Source organism: Chiloscyllium plagiosum, unplaced genomic scaffold (genome assembly GCF_037043375.1).
Source record: "Chiloscyllium plagiosum isolate Xiang-an unplaced genomic scaffold, Cpla_swu_hap1 HiC_scaffold_2, whole genome shotgun sequence".
Taxonomy (NCBI): domain Eukaryota; kingdom Metazoa; phylum Chordata; class Chondrichthyes; order Orectolobiformes; family Hemiscylliidae; genus Chiloscyllium; species Chiloscyllium plagiosum.
Genome location: NW_028270140.1, coordinates 86446677 through 86472051, shown reverse-complemented (window position 1 = coordinate 86472051; position 25375 = coordinate 86446677). Strand labels below are relative to the sequence as shown.

The 25375-nt window shown below is 42.2% G+C and overlaps 1 protein-coding gene across 3 annotated transcripts in view; it reads left to right on the top strand.

The window, feature by feature from the left end:
- Positions 1-6707: 6707 nt before the first annotated feature.
- Positions 6708-25375, top strand: part of dmxl1 (Dmx like 1) — a 233485-nt gene continuing 214817 nt past the window's right edge. For 2 of the 3 annotated variants that reach the window (XM_043711450.2, XM_043711440.2), the window contains exon 1: positions 6708-7048. In XM_043711450.2, the coding sequence (XP_043567385.2) occupies positions 6962-7048 (87 nt within the window). In that variant the 5' untranslated portion in view covers positions 6708-6961. The remainder of the gene's footprint in view (positions 7049-25375) is intronic. The other variant, XM_043711459.2, reaches the window with a different exon arrangement.

Genomic DNA, 25375 nt, shown 5'->3' with positions numbered 1-25375 from the left:
TAAGCACACCGCCATCCTGTATCATTCAAACAAGACTCCCACAGCTACCTGGATTACACCTCTTCCCACCCTACCTCCTGCAAAAATGCCATCCCATATTCCCAATTCCTCCGCCTCCAATGTATCTGCTCCCAGGAGGACCAGTTCCACCACAGAACACACCAAAAGGTCCTCCTTCTTTAGAGACCCCAATTTCCCCTCCCACGTGGTTAAAGATGCCCTCCAACGCATCTCATCCACATCCCGCACCTCCACCCTCAAACCCCACCCCTCCAACCATAACAAGGACAGAACGCCTCTGGTGCTCACCTTCCACCCTACCAACCTTCGCATAAACCAAATCATCTGCCGACATTTCTGCCACCTCCAAACGGACCCCATCACCAGGGATATGGATTGAGGATGGATTGAGGATTGGCTGTCTGACAGAAGGCAGAGAGTTGGGATAAAAGGTTCTTTTTTAGAATGGCAGCCGGTGACAAGCGGTGTCCCGCAGGGTTCAGTGTTGGGGCCGCAGCTGTCCACATTATATATTAATGATCTGGATGAAGGGACTGGGGGCATTCTAGCGAAGTTTGCCGATGATACAAAGTTAGGTGGACAGGCAGGTAGTACTGAGGAAGTGGGGAGGCTGCAGAAGGATCTAGACAGTTTGGAGGAGTGATCCAGGAAATGGTTGATGGAATTCAATGTGAGCAAATGCGAGGTCTTGCACTTTGGGAAAAAGAATAGAAGCATGGATTACTTTCTAAACGGTGAGAAAATTCGTAAAGCCAAAGTACAGAGGGATCTGGGAGTGCTAGTTGAGGATTCTCTAAAGGATTTTCTCAAGATGATCCCTGGAATGGTAGGTCTAACATATGAGGAACGGCTGAGGATCCTGGGATTGTATTCATTGGAGTTTAGAAGATTAAGGGAAGATCTAATAGAAACTTACAAGATAATACATGGCTTGGAGAGGGTGAATGCTAGGAAATTGTTTCCGTTAGGCGAGGAGACTAGGACCCGTGGACACAGCCTTAGAATTAGAGGGGGTAAATTCAGAACAGAAATGCGGAGACATTTCTTCAGCCAGAGAGTGGTGGGCCTTTGGAATTCATTGCCACAGAGTGCAGTGGAGGCTGGGACGCTAAATGTCTTCAAGGCAGAAATTGATAAATTCTTGATGTCACAAGGAATTAAGGGCTTCGGGGAGAATGCGGGTAAGTGGAGTTGAAATGCCCATGAGCCATGATGGAATGGCGGAGTGGACTCGATGGGCCGAGTGGCTTTACTTCCGCTCCTATATCTTATGGTCTTATGATTTCCGCCTTCCGCAAAGACCGTTCCCTCTGTGATTACCTGGTCAGGTCCACGCCCCCCTACAACCCACCCTCCCATCCTGGCACCTTCCCCTGCCACCACAGGAATTACAAAACCTGTGGCCACACCTCCTCCCTCACCTCCATCCAAGGCCCTAAAGGAGCCTTCCACATCCATCAAAGTTTTACCTGCACATCCACCAATATCATTTATTGTATCCGTTGCTCCTGATGTGGTATCCTCCACATTGGGGAGACTGGACGCCTCCTAGCAGAGCGCTTTAGGGAACATCTCTGGGACACCCGCACCAATCAACCACACTGCCCTGTGGCCCAACATTTCAACTCCCCCTCCCACTCTGCCAAGGACATGGAGGTCCTGGGCCTCCTTCACCGCTGCTCCCTCACCACCAGATGCCTGGAGGAAGAACGCCTCATCTTCCGCCTCGGAACACTTCAAACCTAGGGCATCAATGTGGACTTCAACAGTTTCCTCATTTCCCCTTCCCCCACCTCACCCCAGTTCCAAACTTCCAGCTCAGCACTGTCCCCATGACTTGTCCGGACTTGTCCTACCTGCCTATCTTCTTTTCCACCTATCCACTCCACCCTCCCCCCCCCCGACCTATCACCTTCATCCTCTCCCCCACTCACCTATTGTACTCTATGCTACTTTCTCCCCACCCCCACCCTCCTCTAGCTTATCTCTCCACACTTCAGGCTCTCTGCCTGTATTCCTGATGAAGGGCTTTTGCCCGAAACGTCGATTTTACTGCTCCACGGATGCTGCCTGAACTGCTGTGCTTTTCCAGCACCACTCTAATCTAGACTCTGGTTTCCAGCATCTGCAGTCATTGTTTTTACCTAAACAATTTGGATAGGCTAGCTTGGATTTATTAGAGGAAGTCCACAAGCAGCTACCAGGTGGGATAAGTATTGTCAAAGGAAACATTATATCCGGTAAATGCCTTAGAAGAATTCCATTTCTGTCATTAGGATTCGGGAAGGGGAAATGGGTCAGAGTCCTTTGCTGAAGTGAGGGTGTAACAGAGCACTTTATCCTGGCCAAATATTTTACTGTGACTTTGAAAAAACAAATGGTTAGTGAAGGACAACAGTTCCCCCTTTTCTCTTTTGTGGCGTGCCGATTTAGACCTCTTTGAGTAGAGGTAAGGCTTACCAGGAACCTGGTTTGGCAGTCGGAACACTGTCAAGGGAGAGGTGTTTCTCATGAGCAGCATGAACCTGGGAGTGAAGACCTCGCAAAGTTTTGGTCAAAGAAAGAACATAAGAGAACATATCATGTGGTGGATAGGGAAGGAGGCATCATTCCATGGTGTGCGGAAAGCTCGATTGTAGACGATTTCGGCTGGGGACAAGCGAGTTTTACCCATAGGAGTACATCGAAGGCAGAACAATACCAGAGGCAATAACCTAACCCAGGAAAGACCTGTCTCAGACGTCAATCTGGCAAGTTTAGTTTTCAGAGTCTGGTTACAATGCTCGATGAGCCCTGCAGCCTGCGGGTGTTAAGCACAATGAAGTTGACAGCGGATACCAAAATGACAGCATAATTCCTCATTATTATTACCAGCAAATTGGGGCTATTGTCAGAAGACAGTCAAAAAGAAATAATCTCCTTGAGTAAAATATTTACAACAGTTTGGAAGTGGGGTAGGCTTCAATCCATCTAGAAAAAACATCAACAATGACCAAAATGTACTAATAGTGCTAACACCTTTGGAACTCAATAAAATCAAGCTGAAGGGTTTGGAAGGCCCTTCAGGGAGGGGTGTCTGCCCCACCAGGGTGTGCCTTGCCCGGGTTGTGTTCTTGACAGGTGAGGCATCGAGCACTGACACTTTGGGCCATCTGCTGGAGGTGAGGGTGCCACCAGGCGGTCAAGAGGAGGTCAGATGTCGAGCGAGCACCACAATGAGTAGCATTGTAGAGACGGTCAATGACCCATTAGGCAAGAGCATCAGACATTCACATTTGACCAGCCAAAGTGGTCCAGAGTTTAGTAACAGGATTACAATAACAGCCGGCCTTGGACCACAGCAACTTTTCAGAGTCAGAGGTGTCCCCTGTAAGATAACAACATCTTTAGTGGTTGGCATTAGTTTGTCAGAGGTCGACTCAGCCTTGTCAGAGCTTTCAGTCTGGCTCATCATTTTAGGCACAATCATAAGATGGCCATGAGAGGCATCTTTCGCAGAGTCATCAGCAGCATGGTTACCAATGTCGACAGGAGATTGGCCAGTGGTACGGGCAACACATTTGATAACAGAAACCTGTTTTGGGAGCAGGAGCGCGGTTAAAAGGTCTGGGACAAGCTGGCAGTGAGAAATGGGAGTACCTGAAAACATCAAAAACCCTCTATTTTTCCAGAGCTGACCAATATCATGCACAACCCCAAAAGCATAGTGGGAGTCAGTGTAAATGTTAATTCGAAGGCCAGTCCCGAGGATGCAGGCACGAATCAGGGCAAAAAGTTCAGCTTGTTGGGCAGAAAAGGGAATCTCAAAAGAAGCTGATCCCAAGACGGAGCCATGATCATCAACTATTGTGTAGCCTGAAAGGCGAGTATCTGTATGGTCAGTAGAAGAACTACCATCAGTTAACATATTGATGTCAGGGTCAGGGATAGGGGCATTGGAAAGATCTGGATGAATTTGGATGTCCTCAAAGGTGAGGAGAAAACAGTCATGATCTGGAGTGGATAATGGTGACGGGGGATGTGCAAGGAAATCGGCAGGATTAATGGTGGTACAGTACGTAAAGGTCAGTAGGGGGTTGTTGAGGACATCAACCTCATAATGGTTTTGGCGAGCAGCAGTCAAATGTTGAGTTTGCAATTGTTTGCGATCACTGCATGAGATAATGTCCTGCTGAAGTATGAGGTTCTCTGCAGACTGTAAACTAAGATAAATAGCGGTAAGAATTTGAATAAAACGAGGATGTCCTCAGGCAACAGAGTCAAGTTTAGTAGAGAAATAGGCTACCAGGCAGTGTCGATCTCTATGTAGTTGAGTGAGAACTGAGGAAGCACAGTCATCCAGAATAGTGCAGTAAAGTTGGAAAGGTCTGTCATAGAGGGGTCTTCCCAAAGCTGGAGCTTGAATCAAGGCATGTTTGAGTTCATCAAAGGCTTGCTTTGCCTCTGAGGAGAGCTCGAAGATACCTTCGTAGGAAGTAAAAGGGGTCAACATCTTGATGAGGACAGCAACATTAGGGATCCATTGTCGGCAGAAATTGACCATGCCCAGCCACTGACAAACCTGTTTTGCAGTTGTCGGGACCAGGAAGTTGACAATAGGAATAGTACGGCTCTGTTCAAGGTGCGTGAGTCAGCCGACAGGATGAAACCTAGGAACTTTTCCTAGGTTTGTGCAATTGAGAGACAACCTAGTCCAGGAGTTTCAGATAGTTGAGGAAGACAACATCGGAGTGATTAGATTCTTCATCTAGACTGGCAATGAGATGGTTGTCTGCGTATTGGATCAGTGCAGACCCACCTGTGAGGATCAGAGACTACAATTATTTCTGTAAGGCCTGAGAGAAAAGTGTCAGTGAATGTATGAAGCCCTGAAGTACTCAAGTCCACATCAACTGCTGGCCATTAAAAGTAAAGGCAAATGGGTACTGACTATCATCATGAAGGGGTAGAGAGAAAAAAGCCTGTTACAGGTCAACAACTGCGAAAACTTTAGCATGTGATTGTTCCGCGACTAGAATATGAGCTGGATTTGGGACCAGGGCATGAAGAGGCTGTAAAATAGCATAGAAAGCTCTTAAGTCTAGAACCAATCTATACTGCCAGATTTTGGGACAGCCATAATTTTGGCGGTACAGGGTGATTGGCAAGGGACCAGGATGCCTTAATGGAGAAAATCATCAATTAGAGTAGGGAGGCTCGGTATTGTCTTTTGTTTCAGTGGGTATTGGCAGATTGATGGCAGAGTAACATTTGGTTTTAAAGCGATCTGAATGGGTTCACGTTCCGTAAGTCCAACATGGGAGAATGTTTAAGCCCATACATCAGGGTTGAACAAATCAAGGACCTCCCAATTTTCATGGTGCAGGAGTGAGGCCTGGTGAGAGGTAGGATTTGGATAATAGAGGACAGTCATCCCTCCTTGGCGTGTTTGCAGATGATAACATTGTGGATCAGCCGTGGTGATTGCACAGTGGACCAAAGGGCCCAAGTCTTTAGCATGGTAAGGCGGATTATGTGATGTGAGGGCCTGAGGTATTTGCCTGTTTCCATAGGTGATCGGGTGTTGGAACATAATCTGCTTCACCCTCCGGCTCAGCGACCCTGACATATGTTGCCTTCTTTTTCTTAACCAAACCATCAATTTCTCTAGTCATCCATCATTCCCCACACCTACCAGCCTTTCTTTTCATCCTAACAGGAATATACTGTCTCTGGACTCTCGTTATCTCATTTCTGAAGGCTTCCCATTTTTCCAGTTGTCCCTTTACCTGTAAACATCTGCCCACAATCAGCTTTTGACAGTTCTTGCCTAATACCATCAAAATTTGTCTTCCTCCAATTTAGAATTTCAACTGTTAGATCTGGTGTATCCTTTTCCATCACTATTTTGAAACTAATACAATTATGGTCGCTGACCCCAAAGTGCTTCCCCCACTGACACATCAGTTTTGCACCTTCTCGGGTCGGTACATCCACATGCTGACTCAACTTGATCAACAATTATTGCTAACCTTATCGTTTTTCTCCAGAATGACAGTTCACTTGCAGTCATTAATCAATAACATTATTGTCAATGCTTGAATTATACTGACTTTTTATTGTAACTCAGTTCATAGGTGACAAATCTTTGCCACTTACCGAAATCTTCTAGTCAGTTATACAGTGCAGCATCTAACTTGTTCAACTAACCACTGTGGGCCTTATCACAAAATCATATCTTTAATACTTTATCATCCTGTTCCATTTCTGTCAACTTTCATCATTGTTCACTGTCGGTCAAGTCCTCGTCCATGTTCCTCATTGCCAGATCCTCCCCAACCTCTGCAAGTCTTCACCCTTGGTGACCTCAATCTTTAGCTCAGCTCTGATTCCCTTTTCTTCAGATATATCAATTTGTTTTAAATTTCTCCTTCCACGACACAGCTCGGTCCACATTCATTTGCAGCAAAATAAAGAACCACATTATGTGGTTGTTAAGTGCTTTGAGACGTCTTGAGATTGTGAGAAGTTCCATATAAATGCTGTGTGCATTAAAGTGACAGACTCAGACCAGGCTGGCATGGAAAGCCCATGAATCCAGAGCTTCAAGGAACTCGTCCTGTGACTCGTCTTCATGGCAACAGGAGCCCCGCCCTCCTCGCGGCACCAAGCTCTCGCGAGAGTTGGATGTGTCAGCAAGATGGCGGCGGGACGTTGCGAGCGGTGTTGACGAGGAGCGGTCAGGAGGACGGCGGCCATCAGATACGTCAACCGGGACCGAGTGAACGCAGGGCCAACCCAAGCCGGTCTAGTCCGGTCCGACTCGGTCCAGCGTGCAGGTGTCCTTTGGACGGCTGTCTCCTTTGCTAGTCTGAGATGAGCCGAGGAGTCGGGAACCGGCCGGGAGGCTGATTCGCCGCTTTATTCGCCGGGCGGGAGGGTACGAGACGTGAAGAGGAGGATGAATCTTCACCAGGTCTTAACCGGTGCCGTCAACCCCGGCGACAGTTGTTTCTCGGTGGGCAACGTCGGCGATGAACCGTTCACGGTGAGTGTGTCAGCCCGCGGAGGACTGTAGAACAGCCGATTAGTGTTTGGGGTGGGTGTTGTTTAGCAGCCGTCAAAACAAGTCGCTTATTTGAGTAACCACATCCATTTGGATGGAAGGGATCCTCAGAACCGTGTGTAGCCGAAGTCGGCTTGTGCACCTGTGCACAGCCCCAGGAGATCGTGCACAAGTGTGCACGTCCTGGCTACGGACAACTTGTGGAACCTGGATAAACATCGGGCTGAGTCGGGATTCTGATAATTATTTTCATCACAATTTTTGTAAAGAGCCTTTTTTGGACAATACGTATTCTGTACAGGTACTCACCTGTTGAAGCTGGTAGACTTACTCCATATGTATTCAACTCAGTCTTGTTTTGCTAGTGTGATACTTGAATGGGAATGGCTTGGTACACATGAACTGTAATTTAATTAATGTAACCAAGTAACGTCCCACAGTAGCAATAAATTAATCTTTTAAACTTGACGCTATGTTACTGAAGAGTAGACACCAGAAAGTGCTTACGTACCAAATGCGCCAAACCTTAGTTGAGCATCAGGGAAACTGCAATCGGCGACAGTGCAAGCTCACTAGAACAAAAGTCTGCCAATATTCTTCATTCCAAAATACACTCAACAGAAGTAGCGTGTAGCTGCGAGGTCAGTAAAGAAAGCCTTAGGTTTGTTTACACTTTTCAGCATATTTGCTTGACAGCCAGTGAACTATTGAAGTATAGCATTTAAAAAGATGCTTCATGTTTAAAATTTCTTGGACTTAAAGTTTAAAGATTAAAGTTTTAACTGATCGTGGAACCTGTTTATTTCAAGTTTTTAAGTAACTCGAAATTTGCTCTTGTCCTTGGAAGTGCCGTGTATTTTTAATAGACTTCCGAGAAATCACATGGTTCATGACTGCTTGATTTGCTATAAACGCTGCTGGGGCAATTTGAATACTATACGTTGTGATATCTAGTCTCAGTTGGGCGAAAAAGCTTGGTGGAGGGATTGTCCAGTTGATTTCTCCAATTTTTGAATAACTCAAATTCAGGATGTTTTTTTTCTTGATTAGAGGATCCTGCCAAATTGTATTTACTGAGCAAACTGAGTTAGAAATATTCCAGTGACAACCCAGTATGATTAGTGACCACATGCCAGTAGCAGACTTTGGAGCATTGTAGGATTTATATTTCCATGTTCAAGAATAACAATTGTCCAAAATGTTATTTTTCCAGAAAGTCATTCTGTGTCAAGGTTTTTTCCTTTTTTCTGAACACTTCATTTTTTTTTCTGGTGATAGTTTTGAGGGATAAGCATTTGACCCTCAGTGTTACTGACAATGCATGTCATCATGTATTGGCTTAATTGAATAAGCTTTGTTTTTATAAATGGTTTATTAAGAAGCCAGATTGGTTTATTAATTTAAAACTGATGGTGTTAATTGGCCATTTTGAGAAAATTATTTTACTTTTATGTTGTGACTTGTGGAGTAGTGGGGCCAAGGTGCCAGTGCACTTGTTCAGCCTTATCTGTGGGTTGTGGTCACTGTTGTATTTTTTTAAAACTGGCAACCAAACAGCAGTGTGAAATTGATCTGTTAATCTGTTTTTGCGATCTTGCTTGAAGGATAAATATTGTTCAGATCATTGGGGATAATTATCCTTCTCTCACTAGAAATGCCATGAGAGCTTCTATGGTTTTAAAGTTTTATTTAAATGGTTGCATATCTACAGTGCAACTTTTCCTCACTAAGGCATTAGATTGCCATTTATGTTTTGGCTCAAATCCTAGATCATTTTCAGCTACATAGTGGCCATTTGGTATGCTGAATAGGTGACAAGGATCATGAAATTTTCTTTTTTGTTTTAGGAAGGAGAAATTTGGGTGGATTTTGGAAATGCAATAATTTTACAAGTGGTTGTATATTTACTGCATGGGACATTTAGGTTTGGTTGTTTCCAACCTGTTTTACTTTGAAGCCCTTTCAATCCTAGGGGTAGATATTTTGGTTGACATGCTGGCTTATCATTTGACAGTCAGAAGGATGCCGTTAATTCAACGTTTGCACAACTGCGGTTGGGCAGAATCGTAACTTGGCATTTTGTGTACTAATTGAAGGAAAATTTCCTTAATTAGTACAGGTGGCTACTATAATTCTCTTTTTAAACAGAAACCTGTTTCTGAAAATTTCTCATTTTCACTTCTATCATAGCAATTAATTCAGATTTTGAGGAGATTCTTTGTTTGCAATGAAGTTTTTTTTTAGTGAAGGCTTATCTAGCCTCAACCCCATTGGAAGAAAAGTAATGTAATATAAGGTGGATAAACGTGAGGTTATCCACTTTGGTTGCAGAAACAGGAAGGCAGTTTATTATTTGAATGGTGGCAGTTTAGGAAAAGGTGATGTGCAATGTGACCTGGGTGCCCTAGTGGGACAGTTGCTGAAGATTGGCATGCAGGTGCAGCAGGCATTGAGCAAAACTAATGGCATGCTGGCCTTCATAGGGAGAGGATTTGAGTATCAGTAAGAATGTCTACTGGACCTTAGTGTGTCCACACCTTGAGTATTGTGTGCAGTTTTGATCTCCTAGTCTGAAGAAGGACATTCTTGCAAATGAAGGAGTCCACCAAAGGTTCACTGGACTGATTTTTGGGACAGCAGGACTGACATGAGGAAAAACTGAATTGACTGGGCTTGCAGTCGCAGGAATTTGGAAGAATGAGGGGGGATTCTCCTCGAAACATACAGCATCCTAATGGACCTGACAGGCTAGATGTGGGAAGACTGTCGCATATGTTGGACAAGTCCGGAGCTAGGGGTCATAATCTAAGAATGAAGTAAGCCATTCAGGACTGAGATGAGGAAGAATTTCTTCACTTAGCTCAGAACCTGTGAAACTTTCTCCCACAGGAAGCTGTTGGGGCCAGTTCATGTGATTATATTCAAGAGGGAGCTGGATGTGGCTCTTACAGCTAAAGGGATCTAAGGTATGGGGAGAGGGTGGGAATGGGATACTGAAATTGCATGATCAGCTATGATTGTACTGAATGGTGGTACCAGTTTGAAGGGCTGAATGGTCTACTCCTTCATGTATTTTCTATTTCTGTAAATACTTGAAAACTTAAAATTAGGGGGTAGAGGCAACATTATTTTGCACATAAAGTTCCATCAGAACTTAAACGATGCGTATCAGATTTTAAGAAACAAGTGTGGCTGCAAGGATAGGTTGAGAAAGGAAGAAAGAACAAAGATTGTTTTTATGCTAGTGTGGAGAGCAGGAGAAATTAAACAACAAATGGAGTTATAGGATCTGAAATGACTAATGTTGCGATTTCCAGATGGCTGTAAACTATCTACGTGAAATAGAAGACGCTGCTCATTGAGGTTATCATAAGCTTAATTTCAATGATTTAGAGACCAGAGTCAGAGTGCAAGCAGAAATGACATGAGAAATGACTGAGCTTGAGGTCCATCTGAATAATGGGAAGAGTGAAGTGCAGAAGAAAGGATGTACTAATCTCCTGTGGCTAAAAGGGTGAAGGGATATGTAAGGAGAGCAGGATTAGCATATCGATGTCAATGATCAGCTATGATTATACTAAATAATCAAGCAGAGTCAGGGTTGAATGGCTTACTCTTCATATTTTCCATGTTTCTGGCAAATGGGATGAACATGATTAGAAGTGCCATCAACCACAGTTGGGGAATCCTTGGTAAAGGAAAATGAAGCCATATTGAAAGTATTGACATGGCACTATCAGAACGTGAAACTGAGAAATTTGAACAAAGTACAGCTTGGTAGGCAGGACTCTTGTGGTACAGCAGCAGCATTCCTATCCCTGGATCAGGAGGCCTGGGTGCAAGTCCCACCTGCTCCAGAGGTGTGTCATAACATCTCTGAACAGATTAGAAACATACGTTAACCAAAGATAGCGTGGAAGCATTTGGCCCTTGAGTGTGTTCTGCCATTCACTAGGTTCATGGTTGATTTGATTGCAACCTCACCGACATTTCTGCATTCCCCAATTAATGTTGCCCTGGTGACACAGCTATTTTTGTTTAACCTATGTTTCTAATTAATCTGTTCAGATATGTTATGACGCACCTCTGGAGCAGGTGGGGCTTGCACCCAGGCCTCCTGATCCAAGGGTAGGAATGCTGCTGCTGTGCCACAAGAGCCCTGGATATCAAGCTGTACAGCTTGGTCAAGGTAACCAACAATGTTCCAAATAAGACCTGTCTGATGCTTCCTAAGTGATTAGCAGCTTGGTCTTTGATAAGAGACAAAGTTAGAAATCATGCAACACCAGGTTATCATCCAACAGGTTTATTTAGAAGCACTAGCTTTTGGAGCACTGCTCCTTCATCAGGTGGTTATGGAGTATAAGATCATAAGACAGAATTTATAGGAAAAGATTACAGTGTCATACAGTGATATATTGAACAAACCTGGATTGTTAAGTCTTTCATCTTTTAGGATGCAGGTTTCTGTTCTTTAATATGTAAATCCCAGAAAGTCTTTTAAGTGACCTTCTCGAGATAACTGCAGGTTTTATAACAAAAGGTGGCATCTCAGCTCAGTGCATTAAAGGTATGAGGTCAGAGGCTGTCTGTATCCCAGTCTTGAGTCAGACCGGTTCTATTTCCAAAGTGGAATTTACAAAATATTACATGTATTGACTGCCTGCAGATTTTGCATTCTCTTTTGCTCAAAATGCATCTGCAAAATATTCGGCAAATACAAATTCACCCCATAGGCTTGTGTGTGTGCGCGTGCATGTGAGTGTGTTTGCATGTAAAAGCTTGGTAAAGTGTGGGTGTGATGGAGTATAAGCCTGTGAGAGAGTTTTTGCGTGGGTGAGGATGAGTGTGTGGTGGGGTCACCTGTAGTGTGACTTGAACCCAAAATTCCCATGAGGATGACCTTTAGCGGGATCTTGGGTTCATGTCGCACTACAGGTGTCCCCACTACACGACACACTCTCACACTCTTTCGTGTGCACACACACCTCCCCCCCCCCCCCCCCAGACTTATACTCCATCACACCCACACATACTTTATCAAGCTTTTACACATGCAAACACACACTCTCGCATGTGCACTCTCTCTCATGCTTGTGCACACACACATTCAGGTCTATGCGGTGAATTTGTATTTGCGGAATTTATATTTTGCAGATACATTCTATTTTGCTCAAAAAATGCACTATCTGCAGGCAGTCAATAAATGCAATATTTTGCAAGTTCCGCTTTGGAAATAGAGCCAGTCTGACTCAAGATTGGGATACAGACAGACTCTGACCTCTCTTCTTTTTTAAGTCACCTTCGAGATAACTGAAGGTTTCATTAAAATAAATTCTGGGATTTACATATTAAAGAACCAAGACCTGTATTCTAAAAGATGAAAGACTGAATAATCCAGGTTTGTTCAATATATCACTGTATGACACTGTAATCTTTTGCTAGAAATTCTGTCTTATGATCTTATACTCCATAATCACCTGATGAAGGAGTAGTGCTACGAAAGCTAGTGCTTCCAAATAAACCTGTTGGACTATAATGTAGTGTTGTGATTTCTAACTTTGTCCACCGCAATCCAATACCGGCTTCTCCACATCATGGCTACCTTTGATAAGTGACCCTCTGAATCTACAGCCTTTTACTTCGAGTCCTGCCCACCCCTTCTCATTATGAACTCTGTTGATCCTCACAAGAGTGATATAGAGGCCACTGACATGTAAGGTAGTCCTTTTGCAAATGATATAGTAGTAGAGACTATAGTGCACTGTGCCAGCCACCTGAAGGGCTCGGATGTTTCAAAAATATTTTTTTCACAGAATGTAGGCACGGTTAGTAACGGTAGTCTTAGTTGCTAATTGCTCTTGAAATGAAGTGGTTTCCTAGTCTATTCAGTGCTATTCCTGGAGTTGCATGTCGACCAGACTAGGAAAAGTGTTATTGACTTACTTCTCAAAAGGACATTAATTAATCAACTTTTTGAGATAGTTGGTGGCAGTTTCTTAGGCACCATTACTGAAATAGGCCTTCAATTCCAGATTTATCCACTGAATTCGACCAGCTGCTGTAATGGTTTTCTAAACTTAATAGCAATGGAGTATTAGCCTAAACTTCTGAATTTCTAGTCCAGTTATATTACCACTACCACTATCTCGCCAGATCATCCAAAAAGTGCTGATAGGGATTGTGAGAGCAGTAGCGAGCTTCCACTACTGATCAGTTTCTTTAGCTTCTTGAGTTGTCTGTCATAACTTGCACTGTGGGTAAAGTGAGGATATTGGTTCTGATTCCACAGTGAAATGGAGATCACAATCACATCCTCTGGTGCAGTTGATCCATAATGACATTCCAGCTGCCACTCCTCATGAGTCCAAGTCCAGATCCGTTTGTATAATAATGCTTCCGAGGGTTCTGCCATTTGTTGTATAATTTGCAACTGAATTTGATCTTCCAAAATGCAACACTTTCCATTTGTCCAGATTAACTCCATCTGCCACTTCTCAGCATAAATCTGCAATCTACATCCTACTGTATCTTTTGATAGTTCTCCTCACTCCCTGCAACACTATCAATTTTTTGTCATCTACCAACTTAATATCAGGTCACTCACATTTTCCTCCCGATCACTTAGGTAGATTATGAACAACAAAAGCCCCAGCACCGATCACTGCAGAACACCACTAGTTACTTATCCATTCCAAAAAGCACCCTTCCACTGCTACTGGCATTCTGTATCTATCTAGCCATCACACCCCCGATTGCATGAGATTCTGCCTTTTTTTGTACGAGCTTGCCACGAGGTACTTTATCAAATGCCTTACTAAAGTCCATATGGATGACATCCACTGCCCTTCCCACAATCATTCTTGTCATCTCTTCAAAACAAATATCCAAGTTGGTTAAACATGACCTTACTCTCTCTCACCCACGCTGCCGATCAGTAACAAGTCCATTTGCCTCCAAACATGAATCAATCCAGGGTCTGAGTACCTTTTCCAACAGCTTCCCCATCACTGACTTCAGGCTGACCGGTGTGTAATTACCAGGATTATCTCTTGTTTCCCTTCTTAAAGGAACAACACCAGCCAGTCTACTGTCCTCTGGAACCTCACCTGAGGTCAAAGAGCATGTACAATTATCTATTAAGGCCCTAGCTATTTCCTCCATGCCTCTCTCAGTATTCTGGAATAGATCCCATCTGGCCCTAAGGATTTCTTTGTATGACAGAAAAATTGGAGTCACCATCATTTCTAATCATAGTTCTATAATGTTACTTTCATGTAAAAAGTGTCGAGGGTTCTACAAGTGACAACACAGGTGGATAAACTAGTCAAGACGACTTTCCTTCATTGGCTGGCGGAATGCCTACAAAAGTTGGCAAGTTGTGCTACAGCTGTATGACACTGTAGGCTGCATTTGGAATATTGCGTGCAGTTCTGGTCACCAAACTTCCAGAAGGCATTGAATGCTTTGGAGAGGAGCAGAGAAGGTTTACCAGGACATTGCCTGGTCTGGTGGGTTTTATGTCTGAGGAAAGGTTGGACAAACTTGAATTGCTTTCACTGGAAGGATGGAGGCTGAGGGCCAACCTTTTAGAGATCTACAAAATTGAGAAGCATAGATTGTTAGTCAGAGGCTTCTTCTTAGGGGGGAAAGGTCAAGTACAGTAGAGCATGAGAGGCATGGCACTCATCCACAGATTCAATCAATGAGCACATTGATCTGGACCCAATATACCAGCCTCTGCAGCGGACAGCTGGAACTGACAACCGGAAGCGGCAGATTCAAACCACTACAAATGCCGGAGGAAAGATCACAGAAGCGCTTCACAGGAGACTCCCAAGCACTGAGGATGTCACCCAGACAGGGGACGAAACGTCTGCAACACAAATTCCCAGCTCGGCGAACAGAACCACAACGAGCACCCGAGCTACGAATCCTCTCTCAAACTCTGAGAGGGAAAGTTTTTAGGGGAGAAGTGCAGGGCAAAGTTTTCAGAGGCTGGATGCCTGGAACACACTGCCAGAGGAGGTCCTGCAAGCAGGCACGTTAGCAATGTTTAAGGTGTATTATTGATAGACACATGAATGGGAGGCTAAAAACCAGATATAGGGGATAAGTAGCAGGTCTAAATAAGGAATAAAATTGACGCAGGTTTTGTGCTGTTCTTTGTATATGGCTGACCCAGGTATTCCATGACCTGCAATTAGCATGTACTGTATTGGAAGGACGCCCTCAGTTTGACTGTTATGGTTACGTTCCATGAGCATCGTGTCTTCAAATGAGACTTGGAACATGAAGCTTCTGCATCAGAGTCGAGGATGCCATGTGCTGTGAGATTAGGTTCAACTCGAGTTAGTATTAAAGTGACATTGTTCCAGTGATGATCAGTATGAGCTTGAGGATCAGCTCATCTTTAGGGTGTTCACAGCTTTCTGGACTTGATGTTGTGTTCAAATATTTTAAATCATAACTACCATAATTTTCAGTGGAATTGTTTAATCAGGATTCTTTTCACGTTTAGAATCATAGAATGCCGACGGTACAGAAAGAGGTAATTTGCCCCTTCAAGGCCCACTGAAGGTCGTCTCTCCCAGACCCAGCCTCCTATTATATCCCTGTAACCCCACATTTCCCATGGTTTATCCACCTCGCCTGGACATCTTGGACACTATGGACAATTTAGCATGGCCAGTTAAGCTAATCTACACATCGTTTGGATCATGGAAAGAAACCAGAACACAGGAAGAAGCCACACAGATATTGGGAGAATTCAAGGTGCCACACCTGCAGTCACCCAACATTGAAGGAACTATGTACCTGGACACATCTCTCTGCTCACTACACTACCAAGAATCTTACCATTAGCCCAGTACTCTGCATTCCTGTTACTCCTTGCAAAGTAAATCACCTCACACTTGTCCGCATTAAACTCCATTTGCCACCTCTCAGCCAAGCTCTGCAGCTTATCTATGTCTCTCTGTAACCTATAACATTCTTCGTCACTATCTACAATCCTTACTGACCTTCGTGTCATCCGCAAATTTACTAACCCATCCTTCTATGCCCTCATCCAGGTCAATTATAAAAATGGCAAACAACAGTGGACCCAAAACAGATCCTTGCAGTACACCACAAGTAACTGAACTCCAGGATGAATATTTCCCATCAACCACCACCCTCTGTTTTCTTTCAGCTGGTCAATTTCTGATCCAAACCGCTAAAACACCCTCAATCCCATGCTTCCGTATTTTGTGCAATAGCCTACTGAGGGGAACCTTATCAAATGCTTTACTGGAATCCATGTACACCACATCAACCGCTTTATCCTTATCCACTTATTTGGCCACCTTCTCAAAGAACTCAATAAGGTTTGTCAGGCATGATGTACCCTTCACAAAACTGTGTTGACTATCCCTAATCACCACCTTTCTAGAAGATTATAACTCCTATCTCTTATAATCTTTTCCAACATTACCGACAACCAAAGTAAGGCTGACAGGTCTATCATTACCAGGGTTGTCTCTACTCCCCTTGAACAAGGGAACAGCATTTGCTATCCTTTAGTCTCCTGGCACTATTCCTGTAGACAATGGCGACATAAAGATCAAAGCCAAAGGCTCAGCAATTTCCTCCCTGGCTTCCCAGAGAATCCTAGGATAAATCCCATCTAGCACTGGGGACTTAGCAATTCTGGAAAGGTAAAAATAGATAACACTTTCTCCTTATGCACCTCCATCCCATCTAGTCTAGTTGCCTGTATCTCAGCATTCTTCTCGACCACATTGTCTTTTTCTAGTGTGAATACTGAAGAAAAGTGTTTACATTAATACAGCCCTTTAAGCTCTCTTGCCTTCTTTTGTTTTCTTTTATTTTCGTCACCTTTCCTTATTATGCTCCACTTGTCAAAATGCACTGGAAGCTGCTTTTCATCAAAAGGTGTTCATACTTCATTATGGGTAGCACGGTGGCACAGTGGTTAGCACTGCAGCCTCACATTGCCAGAGACCCAGGTTCAATTCCTGCCTCAGACGACTCTCTGTGTGGAGTTTGCACATTCTCCCCGTGTCTGTGTGGGTTTCCTCCGGGTGCTCTGATTTCCAGTGTATTTTGACAAGTGGAGCATAATAAGGAAAGGTGACGAAAATAAAAGAAAACAAAAGAAGGCAAGAGAGCTTAAAGGGCTGTATTAATGTAAACACTTTTTTCTTCAGTATTCACACTAGAAAAAGACAATGTGGTCGAGAAGAATGCTGAGATACAGGCAACTAGACTAGATGGGATGGAGGTGCATAAGGAGGAAGTGTTATCTATTTTTACCTTTCCAGAATTGCTAAGTCCCCAGTGCTAGATGGGATTTATCCTAGGATTCTCTGGGAAGCCAGGGAGGAAATTGCTGAGCCTTTGGCTTTGATCTTTATGTCGCCATTGTCTACAGGAATAGTGCCAGGAGACTAAAGGATAGCAAATGCTGTTCCCTTGTTCAAGAGGAGTAGAGACAACCCTGGTAATGATAGACCTGTCAGCCTTACTTTGGTTGTCGGTAATGTTGGAAAAGATTATAAGAGATAGGAGTTATAATCTTCTAGAGAGGTGGTGATTAGGGATAGTCAACACAGTTTTGTGAAGGGTACATCATGCCTGACAAACCTTATTGAGTTTCCCACAATCCAAAAATGTACAGGTTAGCTGAATTGGCCAAGGTAAATTGCCCGTAGTGTTAGGTGAAGGGGTAAATGTGGGGGAATGGGTCTGGGTGGGTTGCGCTTCAGCGGGTCGCTGTGGACTTGTTGGGCCGAACGGCCTGTTTCCACACTGTAATCTAATCTAATCTAAACCTCCAATTCCTGCTGGTCATGTTCAGAAAAAAGAACCCTGATAAGTCTAATGTATCTCTTCTCGAACTGGCACAAAATACCAGATGCCACACATCTGAAATCTAAACGAGATATGGAAAATGTTCAGATTAGGTGGAGGTAAATAGAATTTATACTATTGATTGACTTTATGACAACTGGGAAGAAGTTAGATGCACCAATCTTTAAGCAAATAGAGGCAGTGAAAGGTCATCAACTTGAAATATTAACACTGCTCTTCATATAGAATCTGCTTTCTAATTAGTTAAAGTATTTTTGTTTTTAATTTCAAATTTTCCTCTTCAGCCCCATTCTACTTGAGAAAGAACAATTTTTGATGCACATATGAATGGGAAACTGCCAAATGGCTGAGGAACAAATCTTGGCTAATGTAGCGCAAAAGCAGTTTCATATATTTAAAATGTTTTTTGCACTTGAGTGGATCTGATGGCAAAATTACAGTATTCCCTACGTTGATTCACTTAAGGCAAGCAACTTTCAGCACTGGAAATATTGTTTCTCAAAACAAAGCAGTAGATCTGTGAATCTGGATTTGGTTTGTGGTTATGCTTTTGCTAAAGGTAAACAAGAGTCACTCCTAGTTGTTCCATGTTCCATATTCTGTTTTCTAGACTTCTGGAAATCTTGGATAAGCCTGTGATCTTTCACTTCAGGATATATTTTACGAAATTAAATAAACTACTTGCAAGTTTTCAAATGATAAATTGGAGGATTTATCATTAGTTTCAAAGAACTTGGTTGTAATTATAGTATCATCTTGGATTTATATGTTGTCCTGTGTTCCTTTGTCAATGCAATGCAAAGACAGTTGTCTCATTTAGCTCTGTATTGTTCGCGAGTCAGCTTTTTATCTGGCCAGTTGGTTCATGATGTCAGCAGCATGGGTTCAGTTCCTGCACTTGCTGAAGTTGCCATGAAGGATTGTCCTTCTTTTACACTTCCCTCACCTGAGACATGATGACCCTCTGGTTCGATCACCATAACTCCTCTCTGCAAGGAGAGGCAGCCTAATGTTCCAGTAGGTCTTTGGCAACTTTACCTTATTTTTTGGTGGACCTTGGGTCATTGTGTTGGAGGTGATAAACATAAATGCCAATTGTTATTGGGACTAGGAAATAAATATGGTGGACTGATTAACGTAGATCTTGCAGGTGCTCGAGTTGCAGGCTTTCACATCACTTAAGTGGCGAAAGAAATGGAGGCTATAGAACTCTGAAATAAATATTGAAGATTTGAAAATTGTTCACATTATAGAAGAGGAAGTCCTGGAGGTCTTAGAAAACAAAGGTAGATAAATCTCCAGGACCTGATCAAGTATATACCAGTACATTGGGAGAAGTTAGCGAGGAAATTGCCAGGCCCCTAGCAGAAATATTTGTATCATCTATAACCACAGGTGAGGTGCCATAGGACTGGAGGGTGGTTAATATTGTACCTTTATTTAAGAGAGGCTGTAAAGGGAAGCCTGTGAACTATAGACTTGAGTCCGACGTCGGTCATGGCCAAGTTGATGGAGGTGATTCTGAAAAGTAGGATTAACATTGATTTAGAGATTAAGGATAAAGCATGGCTTCGTGTGGAAAAGCGTGTCTCTCAAACTTGGGTTTTTTTGAGGAATCAATTTAAAACGTTTGAGGGCAGAGTGGTAAACATTTACTTGGATGTCTAGTAAAATCTTTGAAGTTCTGCATGGGAGACTAAATTGTAAAGTTGGATCACATGGGAATCGGGGTGAGCTTGCTAATTGAAAACAAAATTGGCTTGACAGTGGGTGGTGGTGGTGGAGAATTGTTTTTCAGACTGGAGGCCTGTGACCAATAGTGTTTGACAGGGGTGGCTCCTGGATCCACTTTTGTCATTTGTGTAAATGATTTGGTGGATGTAATTAAGGAGGTATGATTAATAAGTTTGTGGATGACACCAAGTTTGGAGGTATAGTGCACATGAAGCTGGTTGACTAAAATTACAAAGAGATCTTGATAAATTGGGTCAATGGCCTGTGGAATGGCAGATGGAGTTTAATTTGGATGAATGCAAGATATTGCATTTTGGTAAAATAAACAAGGGCAGGACTTTTATGATGAATTGTAGGGCTCTGGGTAATGTTGTCGAACAGAGACCTGGAGTTCAGCTATGTAATTCTTTGAAATTTATCTCAGGTGAAATTTGTTTTAGGTGTTTTACACGCTTGCCCTCCAATGCTCAGAACCTTTGAATATAGGAGATGGGACGTCATGTTGAGGTTGTATAAGGCATTGGTGAGGTCCCATCTGGAGTACTGTGCGCAGTTTTAGTCACCTTGTTTTAGGAAGGGTATTAGTAAACTGGAGAGGAGAAAAGATTTATCAGGATGTTGCAGGAAATGAAGGGTTTGAGTTAAAAATACTCTGGGATGTTTTTCACTGTAGCTAGGGAATTTTGGGGGTGACTTTATAGAAGTTCATAAATCATGAGGGGTATAGATAGGGTCAGTAACAAAGTCATTTTCCTAAGATGGGGGAGTTCAATATTCGGGGGCATATTTTTAAAGTGAGAAGAGGAAAGTTTGAAAAGATCATAGGCAGTTTGTTTTTGCAGTAGTTTGTGAGTGGAATGAACTGCCAGAGAAAGTTGTGGGTACGAGTACAATTAGGACATTTAAAAGGCATTTGGATAAGTACATGAATATGCAAGGTTTGGAGGGACATGGGGCAACTGCAAGCAGGTGGGGCAGGTGGAACATGGTCAGTGTGGACTAGTTTGACTGAGGGGTCTGTTTCCATGCTGTATGACTCTGACTCTCTGACTATGACCAACACTAACCTGAAAAAGTGGAAGAATTATTACCTGCAGTTGCACTAGCAAATTAGAAACACCTAGCATGAAAGGTCAAGAGAGTGTAAAATCACACTAATGGGGAATTGGAATTTATGAAGTCTTCATTAGAAAGTGAGTTCAGTAGTTAACCATTTGAAATTGCACAAGTCCATTTTCTTCCTGTGCAGTAAATTATTATAATTCTAGGTCAGTGACTTCAGTTTTCAGATTATTGTAACCAGTTATGCAAATGCTTTTGCTGTAAATGTTGAGGAAAAGCAGGACCTACTTACCAGTAGGAAGCATGGTGATTTGAACAATTTGTCTTGAATCTGAAATCTAGCTGATGGCCCTTGAGAACAATGCTTGAATTTGATGACTTTTTTTTTGTACTGAGCAAGGGTAGAAGTTTAGCACTTTTCATCTAGTGTTGATATCAAACACTCTTTACGTAACTGTGTTACAATTCCAATGCTTTGCTTTGCCCTCAAGCTGAAGAGCTCACCCTGATTTGTGTTATTTTTCCATATCCAGCATCACCTGCATTGCTCTTTTTTTTTTTGCAAATTGCAGTAAAGTGCCAAATTGGGATTATTTTTGCCCATGTTTACTGGTACTACATTGAGGCTGTCTGACTTCAACACTGACTGAGGAGACTTTCATCTTTTTAAAATTTAAACTGGATGCATATGATATCTGAAGTAAAATCTGTTACTGACCTGTTTGGGGAATAATTTATTTAATGACAAATAATATATGCGTCTACAGAAATATAGTACAGTTATACTGTGGCAGAAGTTATTACAAATTCTGGCACAATCTGTGCAATGATATGGGCTAAGCTTAGTGGTTAAATGCTTATTAAAGTTAAGTTCAGTCTAAATGGGACAGTAAAGTTTTTACAAATAAGTTAGAGCATCAAGCAAGCCTAATGACTAATATCTTAAATGAGTACTGGACTTGGATAAAATGTTGAACTGTATTGCTACTGATGTGAAACTTGCGGTTTGGAAGTAATTGTGACTGTGATTTTATTGGCAGGCTTGCTGATATTCTTTGGGAATTGTTCACTGTTGATGTTATAAGTGCTTCAAGGCTATTTAATTAAATGACTTGGACCAACTCAAAGAGCAGCAAAATAAGTGGAAGCGCATGGCTATGAAAGTCAACAGTGTCAGTTTACTAAAGGAAATGAGTCTTCAGATCCAATCAGAAATAACGTAGAAGATTACAGTAGTTCAGAAAGAGTTGGACTGACAAATATACAAAAGCTTGTTTTTGATAACTTGAATAATTATTAAAATGTCATTAGCATCAAGAGGGATCTAAAAAGACAGACTTAATATTGACTAATTTGATCACTCACTGCAGAGCTGTAGAGTGTGGAGGTATAGGTCCTACATTGCAGGATTTGCTTGATTTCAGGAGGATTCTGGTGGATCGGAAAACTGCTTCTGTGACAATGTTCGAGAAGGAAGTGAGACAGAAAGCAGCAAACTGTACACCAATTAGCTTAATATCTCTGTTTGGGAAAATGGTATATTCCATTATTAAAAAAGGAATAGCCGGACGTTTCGACCATAAGATCATAACAGAAGGAGTAGGAGTAGATTGTTGAGTTCCTCAAGCTGCTCCGCCATTTGTGAAGATCATGGTTTATCTAACATTGCTCAAACCCACTTTGCTGCCCTTTGCCTGTAACCCTTGATTTCCTGACTTAACAAGAATCTTTCTATCTCAGTCTTAAATATACAGAAGGACTGTGCCTCCACAGCTGTCTGTGATAAGGAGTTCTTCTCATAAACAGGTTGAGTATTTTAGGAAATTCATCATCTTTAGAAAAGCTGAATGGGATAAAATAGTGTCAACATGCTTTTATGAAAGCAAAATAATACTTGACAGATTTGCTTCAGTACTTTATCACCAGCAGATTTGATAAAAAACTAGTGTATTTGTATTACCAGAAGGCAATCGATAAGGCCCCAAATATTAGGTTAGTGCACATGTTAGCTCAGTATTTTGAGTAATGCTTAAGTATGGATTGATTAACACACTGAAGATTAAATGATTTAGTTGGGTCTTTACTGGGCCCTGTAACTGGTGGAGTGCCACAACGATCAGTCGTAGCTCAGTTATTTCTAATCAGTATTAATGGCTTTGAGGAGAGGGAGTTGCAAACACAAAGTTACCCACTCCTGCCATGATGTGGTGAACTTCTTTTATGCTGTTTGTCTCCTCAAGCAGTTAAAAGACTATATTTTCACTGAGAATTGGTGCTTTATTATTATTGTATGCCACAATTCTTTTGAAAGGGTCTATTTAAATTGTGACTCTTCACATGATTCAACAGACTCAGTGCAAGTTTCTCCATGATGTAAATGGGGAGGTTTCATTGTATGAAATCTCGAGGTAATGTATGGCTACTCAAATGTTCTCCAATGGTAATGGGGAAGCATCACTTTTTGAGACCTGACCTCGATTGTTCTTGATCGATCTCTTTCACAATATGACAACAGGGAAAGTACTCCAATGTCATGAATCAACTGTTTCCAAAAGATGGAACCTATAAATAACTTAACATGCAATTGTAACACTGGAACTAATTTAATATTTGTTTGGTAAGCGTAGTACGAAGTCCTGCAACTAATTCTAATGTTGTGCAACCTTTTGTTCACACTTTAAACTAATAACTTGTGTATTTGTGATTATAAATGAATGCAGTTCTATAATTATTTGAGGCTGATATACAGATTAGCCAGTTTCCCATTTGTATTATTGATTAGTTTAAAGTTGGAACCTTAACTCTGCAAACTCTTAAAATTAATTTCGTATGTTTGCTTTGTACTTGGGCAGATATTGTTCTTTAAATTTGGAAAAATTGTGAACTATGCAGAATGGAGTATGTAGCATGAAATCAAAGTTGATTTCCTGACAACTGACTCCCTTGTGCAACTTTTTAAAAAAAAACTTAGTGCTTCCAGATTACTAAGGTAAGCACTTTGTTGGAAATATTTGTACTAGGTTGCAGTTGTTTTGGAAGTATATCAATGTTAATTACTCTGTCCTGTACGGTAGTATCACATGTCTGACAACAAAAGGGTACTAATGTTGATTTGATTTCTTGGTTCATAATTGCACTTGCTCAGATTCAGTTGCTATCCTATTCATATTGTGTACAAAAATTATACTTCATAATTTTCAGACGTACCCTGTAGCAATGATAGAATTTCATTTCCCAATAGCTAAAGTATTATGTATTTTGAGAATCTGTCAAAATCATTCCTAGATGGTTTTGCAACCATAAACTGGAACATTGTGCTACAATTAACCATTTATTGATACTGCAGTAGAAAATTAGTTTAAAAACAAAAATGTTTCATTAATGAGCTTAACAATATCTGTTTTTAAGTGCAGGTATTTCACATTTAACCTCGTTCAAAGTATTTATTAGTTTGTGGAAATTCCTGGCCAATGTGCTTAAAAATGCTGAAGTCTATCTTGGTGTAAAAAATGCTGTGATTGTTTTAGTCACATGAGGGTTACACTTGACCACAGCAGCAAGCATCTTGCTGGGTTGATCGTACCATAGAAATTACCAAAGAGAAGTCATGTTCTTTGCTATCAATTTTTTAGCTGTGGAAATAGGCATGGGAGGTGTCATCACATTGCACTTTGTAGACAGCAGGGGAGATGAGGGAGGTGAATGGAGGGGAGTTCAAAAAACATTTCACTAGGCTGGTGATGACTGGAGATTGAAGGGTCTGGGAGCATGTGTTAGTGCTTTAATTATTGTATTATCAGCTGAAATTCCTCAGATTGCTTTCCTAATCTTTCCTGTGTCATTGCATGGATGGGAACTGATCCTTCCCTTTCCATTCCAAGTTGCTGTCTAGTCCAGGAGACATGTCCTGAACCTTGCAACACAACCTTTTGGGGCTTCTGTCTTTGCAAAGGAAAGTAAAAAATTCACTTAACTATATATCCCCTATACACTAAGTTTCTCGTTTCTCCCCCACTTGAATGGTGCTCTGATTATAGTGCTGTGTGAGTTTGCTCGTATTTCCTTTAGCCTGTTCACTCATCTGCACTGGGAGCAAGAACCTTATACCTACTGGATGAGGGTACTTGCTGAGGCTCATCCAAAGCTAAGTTCTGGATCGCCATAGCGGCATTACTTCCAGTCAAACTGATCTTGACTGAACTTGACCATGAACTAGAGTTGATGTAATTGTTCAAAAGGATTGTTGTCGAGAAGGCTTTGGCACAGTAGGTAATGTTCAGGCTCCTGGCCAGTGGTGCGCTGGTGCGCTCTCCTTTCTATTTTTTTTTAGGCCAGGATGGTGTTGGCGCTTCGGCTGCAGCATTGGTGGTGTGGATCAGGACCCCCTCGAGTGAGGGGTATGGACAAGGTGACTAGAGAGCAGCTGTTCCCCTTGGTTGAGGGGTCAGTTACAAGCAGGCAAAGTTGTTAAGTTAGGGGCATGAGATTGAGAGGGTATGAGGGGAGAAAAATGTTTTCACTCAGTGGATGGTGAGAATCTGAAATGCACTGCCTGGGAAGGTAGTGGAGACAAAAAAAACCCTGCAGATGCTCGAATCCAAGGTACACAAGCAGGAGGCTGGGAGAACATAGCAAACC